Raw genomic sequence first — 27,181 nt, 5'->3', positions numbered from 1 at the left:
GGTAGGAGGAGGGAGAATTAGATGAAAGTAGTTAAAAGGCAGTACGAAACTTTCAATTATAATATAAATAAGTACTAGGAATGTAATACATAACATGATTAATATAACACTTCTGCATATTACATATGAAAGTTATTAAGAGGGTAAATCCTAAGAGCTCTCATCACAAGGAGAAATAGTTTTTAAATTTTTCCTTTATTTCATATCTATATGAGACGATGAGTGTTCACTAAACTTATTTTGATAATCACTTCATGGCGTATATAAGTCAAATCATTACACCTTACACCTTAAATTCATACAGTGTTATGTGTCAATTATATTCCAACAAAACTGGAAAGGGAAAAAAAGAGATACAGCACACATGTAAGCTTCATTCAAGTTAGAATGCCATTTGACAGATGCAACAAAAAGCGTCCAGGGAGGGGTATGGTTATAGATTGTTGATTGACTTCTTATAAATTTCAAGGGTTAGGAATAAATGCCTAAATGTACTTTTTTAAAAAATGAAATATCTAGTATTCTAATGTATCAGACCTACAAGATCACACTTTATTTGTACCTACTTAATAATAGTCACCTGTTTATCTGCAAAAAAAAAAAAGTTATCAAATGTGATAGTGTTTATGAAAATGCTTCATAAATTCATAAACCCAAATGTAAATTAAAGGGATAATTATTATTAAAATCACCTCTATATTTAAAAAGTTCTATTCTTAATACATATAGTAGGTACTCAGAAATGCCTTTCCCATTCGACTCAACAATATTAGAAAAAAAATTCAATATTTTAACAGACTTGGATTCTTCCCCACAGTGGAATGTTAAAATCTGTCAGAAAAGACAATTTGAAGAAACACTGAGGCAGAAAGAAAATCGTGCAGTCCCATTAAAATCTCACAGACACTACAGTGTTAAGAATAGAACACATCTCTGGGACCTTGGATTCACATACAGCAAGAGCAGAGTTTCAATTCCTGTCCCAATAACTGTTATGCACGTACAGTACCTATTCTCACCATTGTAAAGAGACACTGATTTTGCACCTATCATATAGAAAACCCTGGTAAAAGTGTTAGAAATAGATATGGCACCCAGAATATGACCCTTAAGTTGAAAAGACCAGACGCAGACATAAAAGATACAGGTGGCTTTCTCCAGGTTGCCAGATAAAAGACTTAGAAAGCAAGTGTGTCAGAGTTTGAAGAACAGTCATGTGATGGTTGGGGAGAATCTATTATCTTAAGTGAAACATCCAAAGGGTCTTAACCATTGTTTCACAATTGAGTACCTAAGGAACTCTAAAAGATATCTGATGTGTTTGGGCCCCACTTCAGGGATTCTGAAATAAATGGTCTACATTGGATCCCAGGCTTCAGTATTTCTTAAAAATTCCCTAAGTGATTCTAATGTGCCACTGGGGTGGAGAGCTACGGCAGCAGGCCTTGAATGCACGGTGAAATCATAACTGGGTGGACTAAAGTACGAGACGATCAACAACAAGGAAGTCAGCGCAGGCCAGGGCTAGCCTTTAAGAAAAGGTGTGCAGGGCTTCCCTGGTGGTGCAGTGGTTGGGAGTCCGCCTGCCAATGCAGGGGACATAGGTTTGATCCCTGGTCTGGGAAGATGCCACATGCCGCGGAGCAGCTAAGCCCATGCGCCACAACTACTGAGCCTGCACTCTAGGGCCCACGAGCCACAACTACTGATGAGCACTTGCTCCACAGCTACTGAGGCCCGCGCACCTAGAGCCCATGCTCTGCAACAAGAGAAGCCACCGCAATGAGAGGCCCTCGCACTGCAAGCAAGAGTAGCCCCTGCTCTGCAACTACAGAAAGCCCATACACAGCAAGGAAGACCCAACACAGCTAATAAATAAAAATAAAATTAACTTATTTTTAAAAAAAAGAAAATGCGCGCTGACGGGGCCCCATCATCATCACTAGAGACCAAGGAGCCAGAGGCGGCACACACAGGCCGTTATGCCCACTGTAGAGACAAGGAAACTGAAGTAAAGAAAAACTGAATAGCATTCTCCTGCTTGAAACCCCCACAGCGTTCGGTGGAGGGTTCATTTAAAATGCTAAACTCAGAACCCGCGTTCCTTCCAGCCTGCTGCTGCCTCATTTCTTCACTGAGTGCCCACATATCCTCTCCTATCCAGGTATCAGAATAATGCAAATCCCTGAAAAATCATGATGTCTATCTTCTTTGCTTCTGTGAATTTTATTCCCTCTACCTAAAATATCCCCCTTCTCCCTCTCCCAATGCATCGCTCTCTCAATCTCCCTCCTTTTTCATCTACTTTACTCTTATTCATCCTTCAAAACCCAGGTCAACTATCACCTGCCCCAGGAAGCCTCTTCACACTCCCTCTTCACTCAGCTGTCATACATCTATCATGCCAATGCCTCTGGTGTTTGCCCGTCTCAGCGCTTATCACATAAATTCGTCTGTCTCCTCACTTGACTGCAAGCCCACTGAAGATGAAAAGAGTGTCTTCTTCAACTTTGTATTCCAAGTACAAGGACAGTACCTGGCCCACCGGGGGCTCAAGGACTGCTGTTTCAATGAGTAATGTACACAAAAGGGAACTGGAGGGTATCCCCTGATTCCTCATTAAGTGTGTTACCCCCAATTCACACAGCTCCTCCAGAAAATCTCTGCTTCATGTTTCGAGATTATTTTGACACCTCCTCATTTAGTTACCAACTACAGCAAACATGGTCGCATACTCTAAGAACCCTAGAGGGGAGGCCGAATCAAGAGGGGAGGCCGAATAACCCAGAAATCTGTGCCCCACCAGGGCCTTATGCTCAAGTACTCTCCACCTTTCTCCAAAAACAGCGCTGGAAAATAGCAGTGTGAGAAACCGTTTTGAGAGGGCCTCTCCAAGAATGTAGCCAGCTTTCCAACCTTTGGCATGCGATTCCAATCTTTCGCCTTTTTGTAAGCCATATCTTCGGTATGAAGGATATGCAAATTTACATACATATGTCATAAACTAAGTCATAAATTCAGATATTCCATGAGTCAATGTTTCCAAATTCCTGGTTATGATTTCAGTACTTTACTAAGGCAATTAACAGATGATACTTCCATGTCTGACCCAGTATTTTCTGAGGGTCTTAGAATTTATCCGTATAAGCTATCCCAATAATCAATCATAATTTAATCCACGAGTAACTGGAGACAATTTTTTTTTTAAAAAAAAGAAAGAAGTAATAAATAATAATTAAAAGGGGAAACAGCAATGCAACTACATTCTTCACACATATTCAACATCATTTGTAAGCTGTGTCATGAATTTAACAGCAGCTTTTTGGAGGAAAAAAAGAAACATAAACATAATCATCAACTCTGACTTGTACCATGACTTCAGAAATAAGAGGCAGAAAATGTGTAGATGATCATATGCATCTCAGAACTGAAGAAAAATGGTATACTCTGTAAAAACCTCCAGTATTCAAGGGCTCTGCGGAGTAGACAGGGAAGTGGTCTTTGCTTCCTCTCTTCCCAACTGCATATAAATATTGATTGAAAGACAGAAAGAGTCTAAAAATAAGTTATAGCATCAGGTTTCCGGAAGCATGGCAGTTCTATTCCCCACACATATTTCCCCAAATTTTATTCCACACAGCAATGTGCTCTGTTAAGAGACAGCATCGTCCAGGCTCACTGGCAGTTAGAAGTAGCCAGTAATACATGTACGTGGAAGTCCTGGACAGGACTGCCAAGAAAACTGTTTTTCCCTCCCCTGCTTTCCTCCTTATTGATGCCTGGAATAGAGACAAGATAGGTGGAGCCCCAGAAGCCTTTAAATCCTGAGGTACCCACTAAGGATGGCAGAGCAGAGAGAGAGGGAAAATTGAAAAAAAAATAGTCAAGGCAATGACCCTGGAACCTTGAAAAGAAATAAGAAGGCTAAAGAGGAAAAAGTAAAAATGGCAAGTTGTCTGTTAAACTTGCATACATTTCATTCTTTTCAAAAAATTTCACATGGAAAGATATGTCACCATGCAGAAAATTATTAAGATGAAATACACATCTACACTTCATGAAGCAAGTACTTAAGAGTTCTTAATTAATCCATAAAAGCAGAAAAGAAATATCTATGGAGCACTTTACCCTGTATCATTCACTGTAAGAGTCACTTTACGTAATTAGCCACCTAAAGATAGGAAGTGTGTCTTATTTATCCTTTTAAATCCTCAATACCAGTAAGTATCCAGAAAACAGCAGGTACTCAACAAATGATAAAATCGATGAATAAATGTATGAATGGCGGTATCAAGTTAAGCTATTCAAAATTACTGAAAATATTATTGTTTTTCCGCATTCATTTATACAGTCTCATCTGTTATTCTTCTAATGTGAGTTACATGCTGTCAGGGAACTAGAACCTTCTTTCATACCTTCTGTTGTTGGAAATACTTCTTCTCCTTCAGTTTTAGTCTCTGCCAGTTTCCCAGTTCTCAGCAATACTTCTGCAAAGCTTTCTACCGGGACATGCTGATAGGCGTCATAGGTCACTTCAGACTAGACAAAAGAAGCAGTGACACCATTTGGTACGGTGGCTTTTTCTCTAAGAAGATATTCTTAGAAAACATAATGATAGGATTTTTATCTTCTGGTAACTTGAATTATAGCTTCTCACTTACTAAAGCATATTATTTTATGTAAAACTGTAAACAGATTTTAGTCTCATAAAATGTTGTAATGTATATGAAACAGATCACATAAAACCAGTGAATAACATGAGTAAGAACAAAGCAAAAGAAGTACATTTTCAGGAAAATTGTAGATTTTGTTTATAGTAAAATGCCCATAACACCATGGCAGTTAAATCTATGTTCTTAGGCACACTGTCCTTACCTCTACAACAAAGGGATTGGAGATGACAGATTCATAAAAAGGATGACAGCCTTGTTTCTCTAGACCTTCATTGGCTCTGGTTCCAATTCGATTAGCACCACCAAATTCTTGCCCCTAAAAAGAACAAAGTGAAGAAGAGTGGATAAAAAGAAAGAGAGCTGGGAGGGGAGGTGGAGGAGGAAAAGAAGGGGGAAAAAAAAGAACAAACAGATTTCAGGAGAAACTAATCAATGTGCATTGTGTGATCCAAAGAGAAAGTGTCAGAGTGACACCGATACCCAGCGGAGAATGTAAGAATAATCACATTCTAAGAACAGCACTTCAAGCTCACCCTGAAGTACCTTTGGATTTTCCTGGTCACTTCAACATCACTGAATCAGAAACATTGAAGCAATCAGTGTTATACACATGGCCAGTTTTCTATACAACTGTCAGGATAACCTTTCCAAAACATCATTCTGTACACACTGTTCCCTTGCTCCAAAAACCTTGAGTAGCTCTGAACAATGCAGTCAACAGTATCAAATCTCAACTACGTAGAATAACATTCAAATTTATTAAATGTTAATTAGCATTAAAGGCTAACTCTCCATGCCAACTAAACCACCTACTTTGTGCATCCTACTGGCCTCTACGCCTTTCTTCCATTACGAGGTTAATGGTCCATGCGGACGGCCCACCTCTCCCTCTAGGCCCACCTCAGACCACATCTGCTGAAACCGCACCAGATGGAGGCAAGATGAGACTGGGCTCCCTTCGTCCTCCCCCCTCTCCTCCACAACTACAACCACACAAATGCCTTCCTAAGACTGGTCATCAGTATTCCTCATTAGCAATACTTTAGTATCCCTACTACGGCCAACTGTCTTTATGTTCCGCGCTCCCCAAATAGACTGTAAAGCCCCTTACTGGAAGAGCCAGCAGCAGATATTCACCCATTCCTCCAAAGTTTATGGAGCACTTACTTTAGGTCAAGCATGGCCTCAGGTAACAGTCAAGCTGCTGCTTCAAATGATGTTAAAAGTTACAACTGATACTTAACAGAAACTACATATTAGGCACAGTATTAAATACTTCATCTAAGACACAAACCCTCCAAAAGCCCCAACAGGTGAGACAGAAAAGTCACCCTAATCAAAATCCAGTGTGATACATGCACTGATGAGAGACGCACAGACTTAACCAAAGTCAAGCCCACAGCACGTCAGCAAGTGGTTCCTTCTGGGTGATCATCCTTAGTTCTCTTTCGTGTATATCCCACATTCAGATCATCAGCAGTTCCACAAAACACATCCCCAAACCAAACACTTCCCACTTCCTTCACGGCAACGCTAGTCCAAACCAGCAACATCTCTCACCTGGAGTCCGGGAAGAGAGCTCCGTCTTTTTTTGCTTGACTCCTGACTCACCACTGCCGACTCTCTACACAGCAGTGAAATAAACTTATGAAAAGTAAAGCTGGATCACACAACTGCATTGTCTGAATTTTCTGACAGCTCTCCATGTTGCTGAGAATAAAATCAGCAGTCCTCATCACCACCTATGGAAGGCTTCACATGGTGGGCCTCTTCACCACCTCCCTGATCTCCTCTCCTACCATTCTTCCCACTCATCGCTCTGCTCCCACTTACCTCGGCCTCCTTTCTGTCCTACAAAGATGCCCATTCCTGCAAAATGTACTTGCTCAACTTGACTCAGTTAGCTTTCTGCTCAGAGTGATTCCTCTTCTGTGAAACTAACTTCCCTACTGAAATCAGAAATTCACTTCCTTTCTCTTACCTTGCTTACGTTATCTTCATAGTACTCATTACCACCTGCCATTTCATTATTACACAAACATTGTATCTGTTGGTTTCTTTGTCTCCTCCACTGAGGTACAGGTTACACAAGGGAAGGGAATTAGACTGAAGGGTTTCCCCACTCTTCCCATGGATGAGCACAATATCTGACACATGGAAAGTGATGTGTAAGTATTTGCAGAATGAATGAATGAATAAGATACTCAAATATTCAGTGCATTTATAAAAAGGTACATTTCTTTTTCCTTTTAGTCTTCCAGCGTGAGGCTAAAGGATGGACGGCAGTGTGAGAATGCGGAGAAGACAGCACTGGGGACACAGTGGGTTAAGATGTCACAGAAAGCAAACCCAGTTGCTCTACTGCTTGCCCTGACCTCTAGTTGCAGAACACATGAAAGAGTCAGTTAAACTATTCTGCTCACTAGAGGCCCTCCTGAAGATGGAATATGTGTGTCCCTACCCCAACCCACATGCTGAAATCCTAGCCCCAGTGTAATAGTGTTATGAACTGGGGACTTTGGTAGGTGATTAGGTCATGATGGCGGTGCCCCTGGGAATGAGATTAGTGCCCTTATAAAAGAGACTCCAGAGAAATCCCTCACCCCTGCCATGTGAGGACGTAACAAATAGATGGCAGTCTATGAAACAGGAAGCAGGCCTGCATCAAATACTAAATCTGCCAGCGCCTTGATCTTGGACTTTCCGGTTTCCAGAACTGTGAGAAATAAATGTCTGTTGCTTAAGCCACCCAGGCTATGATATTTTTGTTACAGCAGCTTGAGAGAACTAAGACAGCCCCCAGGCTGGCTCCTAGCACTTTTCTTCCACTACTAGCCTGTAGAAACATAGCAAAAGAGAGAAAGCCTGATAAACATCATTTTCCTCTTCATCCCAGTAAACTTCACTTCTGACATATAAACCAAACGTTACTTAAATCTATATTGGTGTCTTTTGCAAGTACTGTATGGTAGTATATTACATTCTATAAAATCAATGACTCATTCCCTATTTGATGAGAGGCCTAGATTTCTTCAGAGATTATTTTAATAATCTAAAGAAGATACAGCTGTAACAGCAATGAAACCAACTGAAGAGCATACTAATGAACTGACATAAACCACTTTTTAAACTATTGATTTAAAAAAGCAAGATGCATTGCTTACTTGAAGGGGTCGAAGGTAAGTCAATGACTTCTTCCACCATTGCCCATCACTGACGGCCTGCAGCACAGCCTTGGTGGTGGTCGTGGTGTTGGAAAGGACTTTCATGGTGGTAGCAGTGGTCCAGTGAAATAGGTCAGCTGAGTTGCTGCCTGGGACACTTACTTCATCCTATGTTGCAAAAAAGAGCAAAAATGTGGAAAGTCACAAGAACAGAGCAGAGAGTGATAATAATGTGACTGCTTAAAATTATCAGATATGAAGATAAATAGATTTAATAATCCATCTTTGCCAATAACAAAAAAATGTGAAACAAACCCACTATTAGCATACTGTATCTCCTCGAATCATTTACAAAAGAAATTTCGGTAAAGGAAAATACATCTTAGTCCATTAGTCAAACAATTCCTTTCAGAAATACTTATAAGGCAAATAATGGGTTCTTTATTTTTTACCAATCTAATATTCTCCAATAAGATACTCATGTTTGTTTCTTTGACAAGACATTTTAAAGTATTTATTATTTAGATTAAGAAATAAATTATTCATTTAAACAATGCTACTGTGACCCAGACAAAGGTAGAAGATTCAGATGATTCACCTTTAAAAGTTGAAAGGCATTTCATTTTTCATCTAAACAAGTGGAGGATTAATAGCATTTGAAAAGTTTATAATGTGGAACCTCCTGCCAATCTCGAAGCAATCAGCTCAAATTCCAACTCTCCATTTACTAACCTGAGAGAGTCCATGTGGAGAAAAACGCCAATATATTAACATTGTTCAAACAGAAATGACAGCAACTACATCTGCTTTTGATCAAAGAAAGATAAATTTGTTCTAAAAAGCTAAGCTTTTGGTTTAGTATCTGTCTACTTCTACTTATTTTTTCTGCAGTATTCCAGGTAAAGGAAAGAAAAATTAAGGTCTAGTCTTGCAATTTAAATAGCTTTCTTGCCACTAACAGAAGGATAGTCTGATTTGGCTATTTAGGTGTATATCACATCATTCATTAATATGTTATTTAAGTAATAAAAAATGATAAACCATGTAATCACTCAATAATTATCAAGACATCATCACACAACAGACACTAAGGACAAATTCACCATTTTAGACCAATCTGACAATTGCCGTATGTGGTAGGTAGAATTATGGCCCCCCAAAAATGTCTGCATCCTAATCCCTGGAACCTGCAAATATATTACAGTACATGGCAGAGGGCCTTTGCAGATATGATTAAGGACACAGACCTTGAGGTGAAGAGATAATCTTGAATCATCTGAGTGGGACTAACCTCATCATGTGAACCTTTAAAGCAGAGAACCTTTCCCAGCTAGGGTCACAGAGATGCCATGGGGGAAGAGGCAGGAGAGAAGCATGATGGAGGGAGGGGGCCATGAGCTACAGAATGCGTGAAGCATCTAGAAGCTGAGAAGAAACTTCAGGTGACAGCCAGCAAGGCAATGAGGACCTCAGTCCTACAAACACAAGGAATTAAATTCTACCAACAACATGAATGAGCATGGAAACAAATTCTCCTCTAGAACCTCCAGAAAACAACACAGCCCTGCCAGTACCTTGATCTTGTCTAAGACTCTAAGCAGAAACCCACCCAAGCCTGCCAGGCTTCTGTCCTATGGGAATTATAAGAAATCAATTTTCATTGTTTTAAAGCTGCTAAGTTATAGTAATATGTTATAGTAGTAAAGAAAATGATTACATCATTTTAGGATACTTAATAATTTCTAGAAAACCATTTGAATTTTATTCTTACTGCTAAGCGGAAATGTATTTAAGCTATATTAACCAATACTTACAGTTTACCCATTTACAGGTTACTTACAGTTAACCAATACTTACAGCTGTTGGTTAAATTTTCTCAAAAGATTTTCAAAACTATTAACATGAAAAAATGATAATTATGTGATGCAACAGAGGTGTCAGCTAATGCTACAATAGCAACTATGCTGTAATATTAATGTATGAAATCAATACATTATACACCTTAAACTTATACAATAATGTATGTCAAATACATCCCAATTTGAAAAAAAATTTTAAAAACCTGTGTTTCCTCTAGGCTTTCTGGACTTTGGAAAAAGTATAAACCCTCAACTCAATGCATTATAAATTATAACAATTATGAAAACAACATAAAAAATGGATGATATGTTTTTTAAAAAAGAAAAAAAAAAGCATGTTACAACGATTGTGTATAAGGGTAATCATGCTAAAAATAACTGTTTTGGGTTTAGGTACCAATAAAAAACAGCCCTTCTCCTGGGTTTCAGATTTTGTGGCAGATGCCATAGCTTGGTTCACCCAACTCCATTCTGACCCTTTACAGACTGTATTGCTAGAATTTGAAAAGCGAAAGACTACGTTTCCCAGCTCCCTATGGCTGACATTCCACACATGACCTAGTTTTCCTCAAACAGATGCACCCACTGTATAAAATTTGCGAGGTGAAACTACAGTAGAGACCATACTTTTGATATTACTGTGCTTTTCGTGCTTTTCTACTGGCAAGCAGTATAGTTAACTATTTTCTTTTTTCTTTTTTTTTTTTTGTGTGGTCATCCTAGTTGCTTTTTTGCAGTAGTGGTAACATAAGTACCAGAGCCCAGACCCTAGTTTCACGGGGGGTAAAGGACACTGTGGACTACCACTTTGCTGGCTTGTATCTTGGCGGAGTCAGTGTAGCTTTAGAGCCAGCTGATAAGGAATGGCTTTCTGGTTTCCCAACTTATAGCAGATTTCAGCTCCCGTAGCAGGCAAGTTCCTCAGTATTAATAGTTACTCTTAAAAATACACCAAAGCCTGCTCCTCCAGTCCTTTGAAAGATTTCGTAAGACTCCAATTCTCATTAAAGAAAAGTTATGTTTATAACAGATAGAATGTTTTCTGTCACCTACAACTGAATCATGATTAGCTTTAAAAAAATAAAAAAATATAGGCAGGAATCAGAAAGATCAATAACATTATCTCTATTCACGAATGGAGAACATGGCTTAAATCTCCAGTCATAATGAGGCCAAAATCCTTCTGCAACTCTACACCTTGGAGTAACTTTTCCAAGGAGAAGTTGAGTCTACAGAGCAGACACATCTAAGTGAAGTAATCCTATCAGCCCAGTAGTGGAGAACTAAGCTGAACACACTTCCAGAACCGCCCTGAACCTGTGCTGTCCAACCCGGCAGCTGTCAGTGCAGCCACTCTAAACTGAGACATGCTGTCAGTGTAAAACACACCGGATTGCAAAGACAGTGCCTAAATAAACAAGGAAATAAAATAGCCCACATGTGTTTAACTTCAAGGAACAAAAACTAGAGCAGAATGCACCCTTTCCGATTGATAAGCAAAAGCAAGAGGGAACCCAGGGAGGCTAAGCCTTACATTCTCAGTTCTTTCTCTCAATTTCAGCAATTAGGAAGGTTAAGGACCTCTTAGAGACAGAGAGAGAGTGTGTGTTTGGGCGGGGAGGGGTTTGGGGGTTAGGGAGACAGAATAAAAGACTGAAGCTCATTATCAACACTTCTAAAAAGACAAGGCACAAAGACCAACATAGGAAAACACATAACTCTCCCTCCAAGAGTAATCATAACGATAGCTACCATGTCCTGAACGCTTGCTACATGCCAGGGCTTTATGAAGTGATTTATGTGTATACTGGGCATAAAAACTGCAAGGGAACATAAAAAACAAAAATAGTTGTTTTAATGGTAGCACTACTAGAAGTCCTTCCTTAATTTCTTTACTATTTGAGAAGATGGCAGGAGGCTCATTTCTTCTGTACTTTAGTAGCACAGACAGCTGGCTTATCACCTCTGACTTAACATTAGAGAAACAAGCTGATTCCAGCTCTTGCACTCCAGGGGCCCCTCTTTTCTAACAAGGCCATGACCCCAAACAAGGAGCTTCCACTGTTACTCGGTGGTATAGATGGTACCACCAGTGGCGTAGATGGTACCTCCAACTCCCTTCCTGCATCGTGGGGGCAGGGCCTCTTTCCACTGGACAGCTCATCACTGTGCATGTGACCCTCCAAGTTCACCTGGACTACTGAATACTTTGGATTCATGTTCATTCTGCTTCTAAGCTTTCACCCCCAGTAACTCTGCACTGAGTAGAACTAGTACTATATATATGTCCATCTCTGAGTAACACTGCCAGAAATAGTTCTTTCCCAGAAATAAATCTCAGAAGGAATTTGCAGTTAACTAGACATTCTTTCTCTCTCTCCCTCCCTCTCTATATATGCATATATATACACAGAGATACAGATATAAATATGTGTGTATATATGTAAATATATGTAAAATATAGTAAGCACCCAATTTATGTTATATTTTTGAGTTACTTAGAAAGCTAGACCTGGAAGAAAAAACAAACAAACAAACACAGAAACTAATCAGAATTCATTCACCTACTCGGCAAATACTCACTGAGCGGCTCCTATCTGACGTCACAGTAAACTACACCAGGCGACAAGGTGACAAACACAAGCAAGACACAGCCTCTGCCCTCGGGAGCACAGAAACGAAGAGAGAGGCAGAGATAACAGACAAACCACTGCAGAATAATATCAACTTCCAAAACAGAGGTACATATAAAGGACTACGGGAGCATGAAGAGAGGTCATACGTCCTCCGCCTAGAGGCACAATCATAGAAAACTTCATAGAGAAGGTAATATTTTAGCAGAAAAGAATTTAAGGCTTCCAAAGAAGAAATGGTGATGATTTCAGGTAGATGTAAATAAGAGGCATGAAACGAAATGGCAGATTGGAGGAAACTGAAGTTAATTCAATGAAGGTGTAGAAAAGGGCACACAAAGACGAAGGGCAGGGTCTATGAGGACGAAAGCAGGCAAAGGCAAGACCAGCAAGAGACCTACTGACCACACCAAAGCACCTCCATCATCACCTGGATGATGGGACACTATTGAAGGGCTTTAAATAAAGGGAGTAACATAATCAGAGTTGTGTTTTAGAAATATTATTCCAGGAGCAGGAATCCAGATAGAAGACTGGTATGTTAGTCCAAGTTTAAAATAATCAGGAACTGAGGGAAATTCCCTGGTGGTCCAGTGGTTAGGACTCTGCTCCTTCAAAGCCAAGGGCCTGGGTTCAATCCCTGGGCAGGGAACTAAGATCCCACAAGCTGTGTGGTGAGGCCAAAAATAAATAAAGAAAAATTTAAAAAATAAAATAATCAGGAACTGAATTAAAGCAGTGATGCTGGGACTAGATGAGGTTTCCATAAGGTATATTTGCATCTGAGTGCCTACATTAAGTTTAAATGTTTTTATTGCTATTTCTTCTAAAGGAGAAAAGAGCCTGATGTAAGTCAGATAAGCAGAGAAATTCAAGGATTCTGAATCCAATCGAGCTGGGTCTTAGAGAAGGTCTGGGAGAAAACAAAAAGGAGGGGTGGGTGGGCAGAATCTGTTAAGCAGGATTAGACGCAATAAAGGTAAAAATGAGCAGTGCAAACTGTTGAGGAAGAACAGAGGCCCAGGGTCACAAAAACCAGTAAGAAAGGTTTAGACTCATTATTTACCGAAAGCAACCTCTAGGACTCTTGCTTATAAGAACTGTAATGGCTATTTATCAAATGATGACTATGCACCAGGTACTGAGCTGGGTGCTTCAGTGGTCATTCCTAAACTTACAATAGCACTGCCAAGTGGGTACTGGAAAACCATTTGAGAAAAAAGTAAACTGCAGACCAAACAAGTTGAATATGCCGCCCACAGACAACCAGAAGGGGGTATCTCCTCTCTTCTTGACCAGGTCACACACACACTTAAGTTAATTTCTTCTTCTGCATTATAAAAATATCACAATCTCATAAAGATGGTGTGAAAAATTCACAAGAGTAGCAAAAAAAGACATAGTTATTCACAATCCCATGATGCAAAGACAATACTGCCAGCCTACCTTCTCCCCTCCTGTCTTTAATCCAGGCATAGGGACCTTTCTTTGACCTTTTTATTGAAGTATAAGATACATTTTTAAATGTGTACATTTAAGGGTACAGTCTGGGAAGTTTTAACACCCCCACGTAACCAGCACTGAGGTTAAGAAACAGAACACCACCAGAATCCCAGGTTCACCCCCTCTTGTGCTCACTTCTAGCCACCACTGCTGCCAAGATAAACACTTTCCTGACTTCCAGCAGCATAAATGAAATTTGCCTATTTTTATACTTTAAGTGAATGGAATCATGTACTCTTTTGTGTCTGATTTCTTTCATTCAACATAAATACATTCATACTCTGGTGAGTAGCTGAAGATTGTCTAATTCACTGTTACTATAACACTATTACACTGCTAATGTAGTACTACTGCGTCCTGTGAATCAAACAGCACTTATTTATCCTTCCTTCTACTGATGAGCAGTTGGGTACTCTCTAATTTGGACCTAATACCAACAATGCTGCCCTGAACATGCTAGTAATTATCTTTTGGTGAACATTTGCATTTCTGGGTATATACCTAGTAGTGGAACTGCTATAGAACATGCGAACGTCCAAACTTAGTAAACAGTGCCAAACATTTTCTAAAATGATTGATTATACCAAGCCATACTCAAACCAGCAATTATAGGAGTTCTGGTTGCACCATATCCATGCCAACACATGGTATCTCATGTTCTTTTCATTTTAGCAGTTCTAGGGAGTATATGACGGGATCTCTTTATGGTTCTAATTTGCATCTCTCCATGACTAATGAAGTTGGATACTTTTTCCTGTATTTACTGGCCATTTGAGAGGCCTCTTTTGTGAAATGCCTGTTGAAGTCTACTGTCCATTTTTCTGTTGGTTGTCTTTCTTATTCATTTGCATGAGTTTGTTTTTATTTTTTAAATATATTCTGGATACAAAGCCCTTATTACATGTATGAATTACGAATATCTTCTATTATTCTGCATAATATTTTTTCATTGTCTTAATGGTGTCTGGATTAAAGAAGTTTTTAAACTTCTAAATTACTCCAATTTATCAGTTTTTTACCTTTATAATTAGTATTTTTTGCAAGAAGTCTTTTCCCACTCCAAGGTTGCAAAGAAGTTCTATATTTTCCTTGAAATGTGGCATTTTTGCTGTCACTAAAATCCTGTTAACAGTATACTACTCTTCTCCTTTGCACTCACAGCATTATATGCATACTTTTAATGAACTTCCCATAATATACTGACATTATGATTTTTCTGTCAGTCTGTGTTCTCAACTAGACAGTGGCTTTTCAGTGGCAGAGACTATGTTTATTCATTACTAAATGCTCAGGGTATGTGAAAATTCCTAATCTATAGTATCTGTAGATATGACTACGAAGTCTGATTTTACTGTACTATTTAAATGTTTGAGAAACATTTTCTCAATCTTAATATGTTATGCCTACAGTAGCTAAATGTTATTCAAATAAGATTTCATGTCACATTTTCAATTCCAGTTCATCTTTAGAATCTTCTTAATTGAGAGGGCGTACTGAATAATTTGAATGTTACCAACTAATCCAAGTATAGAACTAAAAATATAAACAGGGTAAGAAACATGGCACTTAAGATACAACCTCGTTTAGATGAAAATCAAATCAACTGAAAAATATCAAAAAATACAGGCTATAAAACAATTATTCCATTTCATAAAATAAGCTTTACTCTGTTCATATAGATTAGTTCACTCAAGGTAGACAATTTTAAACATCTGAAACTGAAAAGTTGTTTCAGAAGATAAATGAAATTCCAATGCACAGAAATGTACATGATAAAAGGATTTTCTGTAAGACATTCCTCCCTTATAAGAATTACAAAAGGGAAAGTAAAATTAAAGGCTCATTTAGATCGCCGAAAAAACAATTTGAGGGCAGTCTACCAATATTATTGTGTAACCAGAGTCATTAATGAGGAAAATAGTTTTCTTTCAACTTCATGTAATAGGGAAAGAAAAAAGAGGTTAGGCAAAATTTACTCCTGAAATGATTACTACTGGCACTTTTTATATTCATAGTTGCACACTGCTAATTAATTTAGAGTGTATAACAGCAGAAACAGATTAATCCCCCAAACCAAGTCAACAACTCCCAGCATATAATTTAACATGAAATCTCATTAACATCAAGTGTTACATAGCTCAAAGGTTAACTTCCCAAGCACTAATGATATTTTTCAAGTCCTACAATAGACAACATCACCAAACAGGTTCACAAGAACAGGAGAGTTTTATGTGTCAAGCTTGGCTTACAGAAACAACTCTTGTTGATTATTTGCTATAGTAATCTATTTAGGAGCTGCTTTCTCTGGTGTCTGGTAATTTGAGGGTTAATTTCGGAGAAACCTGTCTGCCAACTGCCAACTGAGCTGGTGGTACCCATAACCAAGGTAAGGATCACAAACAGAGCTCAAACAGAACTCAGCCACTACCCTTTCTCCTCCAACATATCTGTAAATAGTCCAAAGTACTCCCCTGCACTTAACACTTACTTACAGCAAATCTCACCTGAATTCAAACTATTAGGACTGCAACCCTGATTACTGGTGATGCTACTTCTGGAACTACTGATATGTCAGAAGAAGAAGTAGAAAAATACCCCATGGAGTAAATCACTCTAAAGTCTGACTCTGCTTCAGTTCATCTGCTAATTTACAGGCCAGGCTACAGTTTAGAAGTTCTCATCTTTGGGAGTCATAGCCCCCTATACATTTCTAATGAAAGCTCTAAGTGCTTTCCCCCAAAAAACTGAATGCACGTGCATGTGTACATACATGAACACACAAAGTCACAAACAGACACATACAAACACAACAAATCTGACACACTATTTCAGGGGCTTTAGGGACTGAACCGCTTTTGAATCTTCTAGCATTCTTGGATCCAGAATAAGAGAACAGTAGTTAGCAAAAACAGAGGTATATGAAGTATATTTTTATTTTCTTTTTCCATGTCCAATTTTTTAATCAGCACTTACACAAAGTTATGGAGGACAGACCACAAGAAATAGCAAATTGTCTCTCTCAGGAACCCATTTCTCCCATTTTATCCCAGGGTAATACTAGCATGAATATGCAAAGATGTGTACATAAAATGCTCAATGCAGTTCAGTCTACAATAGAGGAAAACTGGGCACAATCCAAAAGTTGAAAAGCAAAGGAAAAGATAAATAAATCATGGTACATACATCCAATGGCCACTATCACGCCATGACATAAATGGTCTGTACACAATGACAAGGGCAGTTGTCCATGACACATTATATGAAAAAAAGCAAGCTTCAAAATAATACATGCAGCACAAATCCACTCTAGTTTAAAGAATAAAATAATAGTCCTCCAGAAGACTGAGGAGAGCTATACAGAAAATATGCCTATGCTCAGAAAAAGTCTGGAAAGATATACATAAACTTTAAAATGTTTACCTCTGAGCAGTGGGATGCACAGAATGGGGAGACAGAACTGAGAGAAAAGAAAGAGAGCTCATGTATTAATGTATAATTATTTCTGTACTTTTAAAAATCAGAAAGACTGAAGTTACCACAAATATACATGTACCTCTTATCAAAAGTTAACAAACGTTACCATTTTATCATAAGGGTTTCACATATCTTTTTTTTCACTTTCAAGAAATAAAGTACGCCAGACTATACTGATTATCTGAACACCTATCTCCCCATAAGTGGACTGTTAAAATAAAAGCCTGTACTACATTTGTAGTTAAAGAAAACATTACACATTCCAGTCAAGATGGAGCCCTGAACTATGTTGCAATATGTTCACCAGGCTCCAAAATACTGAGAATAATAGAAAAAAGAGCCAAAGACACTTGACTTTAAAGAGTTCAACATTTGGGGGCTCAGAATTCAGATGCTGGCAATGACTGCCAGATGGTCCTTCCCAGAGAAGAACTGGGAATCAAAAGGATTCCCTGTAAGAGAGAGAACTGCAGCCTGGCTCACTGCCTGGGGCTATGTATTTATCTTTATTTATATAAAGCTGTGGGCCAATGGAGGCAGAGAACTAGAGTCAGAGCCCAAAGGAACTGGGCAAAATCCCTCACTGGTTCCATGTCTATATTTCTCACATCCTCAGCAGTACACAGGGGAGGGAGTCCCAAGTGAAAAGCTACTCTAGACGTGGTTCTGGACTGAAGCACCAAGGGATTAGATAGGAGGAAACCACAAAACTACAGAATCCTTAAGGAAGGTCCAGGGAAATAAAAATTAAACCGAATGGGAGGGCTCAAAATGAGCTTGCAAACCAAAATTCCAAAACATCTGGGAAAAAGAAAAATACTAAGGCAATCACCATTATAAAAATCCACTTCAGATGAAATCATTTTAATCTTCAAAATATTTGTGCAATATAAGATTTAAAATCCTTTAAGAAAGAACAAGATATCACATTAACAAAAAAACCCAAATATGATCCTACCAAGTCCATGTTCGTATATGATGTGTGAAGTTCTAAATTCATCATTCTGTATGTGGATATTTCTCAAGCCTACACTAATCTCATACAAAAAGTGGCTCGTTATTACTTACCAATAAATATAAAAGCTAAAACTATAAAACTCTTAGAAAAAAGCACAAGCTTGAGTTAGGCACAGATTTCTTAGATACAACACCAAAAACACAAGCAATAAAAGAAAATGTTAACAAACTGGACTTCAGCAACACTGCACTTCAAAAGTCACCAGTAAGAAAGTAAAAGGTGAAATCACACACTGAAAGAAAAACAGTTTCAAATCATACATCCAACAACTACTTATATCCAACAGTTTAAAACAACAACAACAACAGAAAACTCTTACGGCTTAATAAGGAGATGACAACACAGTTAAAAAACATGGAAAACATTTACAGCCATTTCACGAGAGAAGGTGTAGAAATGGCTAGTGAGCACGTGAAACGATGCACGTTATCATTAGTTATTTGGAAACGTACCAAAATGACAATGAGATATCACACACGCCCATAAGAATGGCTTTAATCAAAAAGCCAGTCAAGAATAAGTGTTAGCAAGGATGTGAAGAAACTGTAACCTTAATACTTCCTGGTGCAGCCACTTTGGAAAACAATTTGGCAATTTCTTCCAATATTTAACACATATACACCATACAATCCTTCAGTTCCACTCCCAGATACCTACACGAGAAACCAAAACATATTTTCATACAAAGACTTGTATACCAATGTTCACTGCAACATGATTCGTGATAGCTAAAAAGTAGAAACAACCCAAGCGTCCACCAACTGGTAGAGGGGAAAAGAAAGAGTTGTCCGTGGTACTGAAATACAACTGTCATTTGCTTACAGCTATTTCAGTATTTCTAAATAATCCTTTTATAAATTCAAAATAGCTGTATGCTTAGCCTATACCCCAATTCTAAACATTAATTAGTCCAGTTGTATAAATCTGTAGCCACTTAAAATGTTCATAACAAGATTTCCCACAGTGAAAATGATTTTTTAATGGGAACCCTGTATATAATCCATTTCCAACTCTAATTAGATTTATCTGGGGAAAACAGTATTGGCTAAGTGATATAACTAATACTAGCTAAACAAAATGTTAATACACTCTAAGTGGTGGGATACTGTTACATCTAAAAAACATAATAACCAACATTAATAAGAAACTGGAAATCTCTAATTTTGGTAGTTATTCACAAATTATGCATTTTGTTCTATTTAAAAATAAACATCTCGTTCATGGGGACTACAGCCAACATCTTCGAACTTGTAGGCTCCACTTGTACTAATGCAAATGCGACCACACAGCAATTACATCTTGTGCTTGGATATATAAGTAAAAATTATTATTTTCACAACTGAGTAATGAGTCTTGGGCATTAAGCAGATTACATATACAGTCAGCTCTCATTTATGAGTTATAATTTAATGTGGTTATTACATTTACTGTTAATGTGTAACACACAGCATCTCATAGCTAAGCACTGTATTTTAATCTAATAATAGCAGCTATAATATTCTGAAATGTGCTTCATGAATCAAAGCCATAACGTGTTCATTGAGGGTTTGGATTAGCACTTCATGAGATCTAGATCTATTACAGCTTGTTGAAAAAAAAGAAAGGAAGACAGGAAAGCTTCTAAGGTGCTAAAAAAAGAAAAAAAAAAAAAAGACAAAAACAGACAATCACTTTGGATGAATTCCTCCTCCTCGCTAAGTGGATCCTGCAAAGGGCTGCGGGCCGTCTCCTGCATTTACGGAAGAGATTTTAATGGAGCAGGATGTGCCCACTTGTGGTGACACAGCACGCTCTGCTCCAAAGAGGCCACCAAGGGGCCGGGCTGACACTTTCTAATTCATTAGAGAAGCAGAAAATAGGAAACCCAAAAGCCACAAAAGGCTTTTCATGGATTTTATAAAGAAGGTTGGGGATTCAGAATAAGCTTATGGAGCTGAACTCAGCACAAACATGGTGCTATTCTCTACTGAACAGAGAAATGATACTCCCCTTACAGTGGCCGAAACAGAGCAGGACCTCAGTAGCAACCAGAGCACACACAGCTGAGTTAAACTGGAAATTCCTTATCTTTTTAGGTTGAAATCTACTTTCCAATTCATTTTACCACACACTGATCTTTTTGCAGTGGGAGTTCCCAACTTAGCTTTATTAAACATTTACTGGGCACTCACTCTGTGACAAGCACTCTATGGAGACAGTATAGAGGTAAATGACATACTTCCAGTTGCCACACATACCAAACCGTACCACACATGTGCTGATACAATGATGTGAGATGCTTGGGGGATACGGAAGAGGGAACAGTGAGGACTCAAGGAAAGCCTGATAAAGAAAATGACACTTAGATGGGGTTAAGGGGTCAGGAAGGTGACCCGAGCACAAGACAAGAAGGGCAGTGTTCTACAGGCAGAGAGAACCCTAAATAACACCAAAGCTGTGAGAGAGCTTAACTCAGAGAATGGGGGTAAAGTTCAACATGACTGAAACACAGTCCGTGTTTGGAAAGCATGAAAACAGAGGAAGCTGGAGAGACAGTGGGAGATGTGGCTGAACAAGTGGGGAAGGATCAGAGGTTCAAAAGGCAGAAAAATGGGGATAAAGATCTCATGAAAAGTAGGTCTTCAACTGGACCTTGAAAACTAGTAAAATTTGCCAACTCCCCAGTATAAGAACTGTTCTAAATCCTATGGAGAAAGCATCATAGAATTTAATGTGCTTTCATATCCAGTAAGGGAAAACCCAACAATAACAAATCAATACAACAAATCAAAACATGCCAAAGAAAGAAACCCATCCACACCACTCCAGGCCCCTGGAAAATGCTATGACTTCAATTCAAAGCGAGTGGCAATAACAGGAACAAAAACAGTCCACTGTCTGCAGTGCTGACTGCCAAACACAATCCCCATCTGAGTATCTCACCTTCTAGAACTGTGATGTCCAGTCTGGTACCCAGGAGCCTTATGTGGCTAGTAAACTTAACTGAAATAAAATTAAACCAAATTTAAAATTTGATTCCTTAGTTTCATTACCTATATTTCACGCACTCAATAGCTACATGTAACTAGTGGTCACCGTACTGGACCGTGGAGATACAGAATATTTCCCCCACTGTAGAAAATTCTACTTGTCAGTACAGTCCTAGAATTATCATTACAGGAGGAACAGGAGAAAAATCCTTAAGGGCCAAAAGTCACATTTTGAGATTCTGAGATCACCTAGCACTGAACTGGGAATATACATGTGTATTCAGTAAATGTTTGACAAACTGAATTTTAATATAAAGGAAAGAATTATGGAAATGAGGTAATTGTACATAGTCCACTGTAGGCAAAAGCTAAGTATTCTTGCCCTAACTCTATCAATAGATTCCACAAAGGAAGCTCTGTACCAGCAACTACACAGTATACAACTACAAATGAGTTTGGCAAGATGGATACAGCCAATTTATAAAGAAGATGCGGTGTATACAAATACACACACAATGGATACTACTCAACCATAAAAAAGAATGGAATTTTGCCATTGGAAACAACATGGATGGACTTGGAGGGCATTATGCTAAATGAAGTAAGTCAGACAGAGATGGACAAATACAGTATGAGATCTCTTATTTATGGAATCTAAAAAATACAACAAACTTGTGAATATAACAAAAAGGAAACAAACTTACAGGTACAGAGAACAAATTAGTGGTTAGGAGCCAGGAGAGGGAAGGAGGGAGAGGCCATATAAAGGTAATAGATTAAGAGGTACAAACTATTAGGCATAAAATAAACTACAACAGAAGGTCTTCTAAAATAGTAGAAAAATGAATGACATTTTACACTCTGAAAGTGAAGCTTACCATTTAAAGGAATCCTGTGGAAATCAATCTATAAGGAGGATTATCATCCCTTAATTGATCTAGTTAGACTATCAGAAACAGCTACTGTCTTTGACCTTAAAAAAAGGCCAATTCTATGTTGCTAGAAATAGTCATAATAAGTTAAGTTCTACGGAGCAAAGGCTGACCGGCAGAAGAGAGGCCTCAGGGAGTACATGCTTCCTCCTTCCTCTCCCAGGATGAACTCTCCTGAGACTCAAACATACTTAATCGGTCCAGACAAATTTCATTCATAAGAATTTCAATGAGGAAAGGGAAAAAGGATTAAAATTCAATGGAAAATGGACAAGAGAACTGAATAGGAACCTCACAAAAGAGGACCTCTCCTGAGGGAAGTCCATCTCATTAGTAATCAGGAAAATGTAAATCAAAATAATAAACAGATAGCACTAAACACTTAAGAGAAGAGGTAAAATTTAGAAAACCACCCATGCCAGGGTGCGGGACTGGAGCAAGTGGCAGTCCCAGACACTGCTGTGAAGAGTGTGACAGGTAAAATCACTTGGGATTATCGAATGAGGTTGAATATGCACATTTATCTGATTACACACACTTTCAGGGCCAGGTAGGTCAACGCCAGAGACAAAGGTCTGCACGTTAGAAACATGTACAGAATGATGATGCAGCATTATTTTTAGTAGCTGAAACTGAAAACAGACCAATGTCAGTCACCATTAGAAAGGATAAACTGGAACACATGCAGATAGCAATAAATGTCTCTACAGCACTAACAATGAATCAACTATAATACATATAATAGCATGGACAAACTGCAAACATAATATTGAGTGTAACTATTTCTATAAAGTACAAAAACAGGTAAAACTAAACTATCACACTGGGAGGGGTGTGGAAGGTTATGAAATCATTTTAAAACAAGAACAAAACACACATGGATCTAGTTATCAGAATGAGTCAGGATCTCTGCAAGGAGAGAGAAGAGACAGAGGCTAAACTGGGAGAGGGCATTCCGGGACCTGTGGAAGGCCTGTCATGAGCTATTCCTTCATCTGCGTGATGGGTTCATGGATGTTTTCTTTATGGTACTTTATAGAGTTGGACATCTTTGGTATATTTTTCTATATTATGAATGTTATATTTCACACAGAAAAAAAAAGTTTAAAAGAACAACAGTCCCTACACACACACACACACACACACACACACACACACACACACACACGAGATTCAGCGACTCCGTTCCATCCTTCTCGATCTCCCTCTCAACCTGCCTCACCTCCTGTAGTGCTTCATTCATCCATGGTGACACACTGATCCTCTCCCCTCCTTCTGGATGGATCTGGAAATTCACTCTTTGATAAAGAATCTGCAAAAAGAACACAATATATTATAAAGGAACTTTTAAAAATTTGTCTCTTTTCACAATGTAGGCTTGAAATCTAAACAGTTTTGAGGGGAAAAAAAACTCTATTTCTTAATGACTACTTTGTGGTAATAGGCTTACTTTGGGACTTCATGAACACCTTCACGTGGATGCAACCACAGTTTCAGGAGCGGAATCAACTGTGAAAAACCTGATATATAATGTAATGAATGACTATGACATGGAAACGTGAATTCCAGAATCTCTTCACATACTTCACAGTGTTTCACAACCAGAGCACCATCCTTGCGCAGATCTATCCTGTGAATTTTAGGATATTTAGCTTCTCTCCAACAAAAGCCCATATCCTGCCATTTCCAAAGGGCTTCTAAGGCGATAGGGCCATCACTGGTTTAAAATCATATGGTTTCAAGTATATTGCACGGGACCATTTCTTATATGTTTTATTCCTGACAACACTAACTTTCCCCATTATATTCAATAATTTATTTCCTAATATTACTTTCTTTTTTCTCATACTTGTACCCTTTCTTCTTTACTGCAATAAAGGCATCAACACTATTTTATATCCAAATATCTTCAAATCCCTTTTCATATAAGTGATAAAATGCTTTTCCTCCATGAACTAAAATTTTCATAATTTTGAAAGAAAGACCATAAAGACCATAAATCTCAGATCCACAAACCCAACAAAACGTACTTCATACAGTTCACAATTTACTGGGAGCACTTACTTCCGTCTGCAGAGAGCTGCTAGCAGCCAAAAGAAGTTCAATACTGCTAGCAGGGCAATGTGTCAAAGCAAAAGCCATAAGCTCCTGACGAGTGGCCAAGTCCTGGTAACCTTCTGATTGTCCTAACTGGCTACAAACATCCCAGCTTTTAGAGTAACCTAAAAAGCAAAACAAAAAGATGATTTTTCACTAGAAAAAAAACTTTCTTTTCAATCTAACATGAGAAACGTAATGGCTTTCTACTTAGGTCTTATGTTACCAGAGTAGAGTCAATCATTAGCGATATATATTATTATATAAGCAGAAACACATAAGACCTAAAATAGAAAAGAAAGACTAGGTAAGTTTATTATCCAGAAAGTTCAGCACTGCTCTAGACAAGTTTTCCTGATAAACTATGTTAAGTTTTCGATTACCTGACAATGACTACAAATAATCTACTGAGCTTTGATGTTAAGTAAAAAACTGGGCATCTGAATTCAGAAAGACTTGAGGGTATGGCCCAAGCCCTTGTGTGAGTTTGAAAAAGTTGCAAGTATCACACATCCTTTACCATTAAACAACAACAACAACAACAACAATAATAATAATTTCTCCTTCACAGGGTTGTTAGAGGAATTGAACAATCTTTATCTAAAAACAACCTGTATTTAAAAGCTGTACTTACACACTGCAAAGTGTTAGAAAAAGAGACATTAGTATATAGAGCTACACAGAATCATTCAATTCACAGATGGTGACACAGATCCAAGGACAGTCAGCCCCTGACATCCAGCAGGGTTTCATCCTATGCAAGCTTATACTCTGATTTCTTAAGATGCTCTTTCACTCTTATTTGAAGGTGTTCCAGTTAGAAAACAGATCTTTTTTCTAAGTACAAAGGCCTCAGCCCAGGATAATTTCTCTAAACATACGAAATCCAAATTAATTCAAGTACCATACTTACAGGAATAAAAATTATTACAAAGCTCTCCAAGCAAATAATAATAAATTAAGACAACAGTGATTTTCCAGAATACCATAATTATTCTGAACTTGATGTTGCAGAATCACTAGGTTAATATTATAGAAAACAATACTTTCAGGAAACCAGTTTTCTAATGCTGAGGTTATAAAGCATTGAGCTTTTACCCAGAGTTTTCAACATTTTCATAGATGTATTACCAGACTCTCACCTTGACCAAACTTTAGTCAGGCTTCTCTGAGCCCTCTTCTCAAGAAGGCCCATACCTTGGTCCAGTCCTTGCTGAACCTGTATAACCCAGTTTTAGCAAGAATCCTGCCAAGTCAGTTTGGAGAGAATCTCTCACCCAAGGTATCCGCTCACCCTGGCCTGCCACCAGCAAGAATCTGTTAAGTCGGTTTAGTGCAAATCCCCCTACTCTTGATGTCTCATCGCTGTTATTTTTCACCCATTGCTGACCCCCTCAATCTGCTCCTCAGCAATAAATTCCCAGCTGTCTTTCCTGTATTTGGAGTTGAGCCTGAACTCTCTCCCCCACAACAGAAGTCCTCAATAAGGTCTTCCTTACCATTTGTAACAACTGTCAGAATACTTTTTCCTTTAACAGTATACAGAAAGTATACAAATCACCAGTGCACAACTCCAGGAGTTACCATGAAGTGAAGCACTGTACCTATAACCACTCACTAGGAAGGCACAAACAGTGGGTAAACAGACGTGCTTGAGTTTTCACAGTCAGGCACAGCTACAAAAAGCATCATTTAGTACAGAGACTGTGATAAGACAACATTACTTCCTACCCCTCTGGGGAATGTACTCTTTAATAGAGAAGTTATTCCACAATAAAACCTGCTTATCCTCCAGAGACTTGCATAATTTCAATATGGAAAATTTTAGGGTTGCAAACTACTTCCCAATTGCTCAACATTAATTTGAAAAGCATTTTGTTATTTTTAAAAAGATTAAACAATAGAAATATTGACAATTTAGTCACAAATTATATACTTCAAATTTTTAAAATTTTCTTGCATATGACAAACACATAAAAAGGCATTAAAATATTTTACATAAAATTGTTATTAAAATTATGAGCCTGTTTTTAATATGGAATGGAAAACAACCATATCTCAGAGAAAATATAACCCTTGAGCCCATTAAAGTATTTATATTAATATACAAGCACATGGAATACATACTTATCAGTGCTCACAAAACATTTCTCAAGGCTTATGAACACAATGTGGCTGGCTTACCAATGAGGCCAACAGATTTCAAAAGAGTCCCCTTCCATTATTCATCATGGAAAGAGGACATGAGCAAAGTATTAAGCAGTGCCTACTTCACCTGTGGCCATCAGCTCCTGACAATGCACACTGGCAGCTTTGTAGTCATGGAAACGAAGTGCTTGCTCTACTAGAAGGATTAGAACCTGTCCACGCCTTTCTTCTGGGTCTTCACCTGTAAATACATGCAAATGACTTACTGATTTGGGCGATATCAATTGATAGAGGAGCTCCTTAACACTATCTTTCTAATTAATTTCAAAATAAAAAACACAGATTGAACTGATTTTTATAAGATTATAGGACAAAAGGTCATGACCACTTAGACCTTCCAATCTATTTATTAATCATGAAACTATCTCTCAGTCTCCTAAGTGATCAATGATTAATATCAGCCCCAGAGCGAATATAAGTTGGTACAACCACTATGGAGAACAGTATGGACGTTCCTTAAAAAACTAAAAATAGTGCTACCATATGACCCAGCAATCCCACTCCTTGGCATATATTCAGAGAAAACCATAATCCGAAACAATACATGTACCCCAATGTTCACTGCAGCACTATTTACAATAGCCAAGACATGGAAGCAACCTAAATGTCCATCAACAGAAGAATGGATAAAGAAGATGCGGTACATATACA

At 38.3% G+C, this 27,181-nt stretch overlaps 1 protein-coding gene across 2 annotated transcripts in view; it reads right to left on the bottom strand.

Moving 5' to 3' along the window:
- Positions 1–27,181, bottom strand: part of NBAS (NBAS subunit of NRZ tethering complex) — a 320,076-nt gene that overhangs the window by 125,988 nt on the left and 166,907 nt on the right. For both annotated transcript variants that reach the window (XR_009054733.1, XM_057742162.1), the window contains exons 33-38: positions 26,598–26,711; positions 24,290–24,447; positions 23,448–23,537; positions 7,838–8,005; positions 4,876–4,989; positions 4,416–4,539 (exon numbers count right to left, since the gene is read on the bottom strand). Coding sequence is in view for 1 of the 2 variants with exons in the window: in XM_057742162.1 (XP_057598145.1) it covers positions 4,416–4,539; positions 4,876–4,989; positions 7,838–8,005; positions 23,448–23,537; positions 24,290–24,447; positions 26,598–26,711 (768 nt within the window). In the remaining variant the exon portion in view is untranslated. The remainder of the gene's footprint in view (positions 1–4,415; positions 4,540–4,875; positions 4,990–7,837; positions 8,006–23,447; positions 23,538–24,289; positions 24,448–26,597; positions 26,712–27,181) is intronic.

This window comes from Hippopotamus amphibius, chromosome 7 (genome assembly GCF_030028045.1).
Source record: "Hippopotamus amphibius kiboko isolate mHipAmp2 chromosome 7, mHipAmp2.hap2, whole genome shotgun sequence".
In the NCBI taxonomy this organism is placed as follows: Eukaryota; Metazoa; Chordata; class Mammalia; order Artiodactyla; family Hippopotamidae; genus Hippopotamus; species Hippopotamus amphibius.
This window is presented reverse-complemented; position numbering and strand designations above follow the sequence as displayed.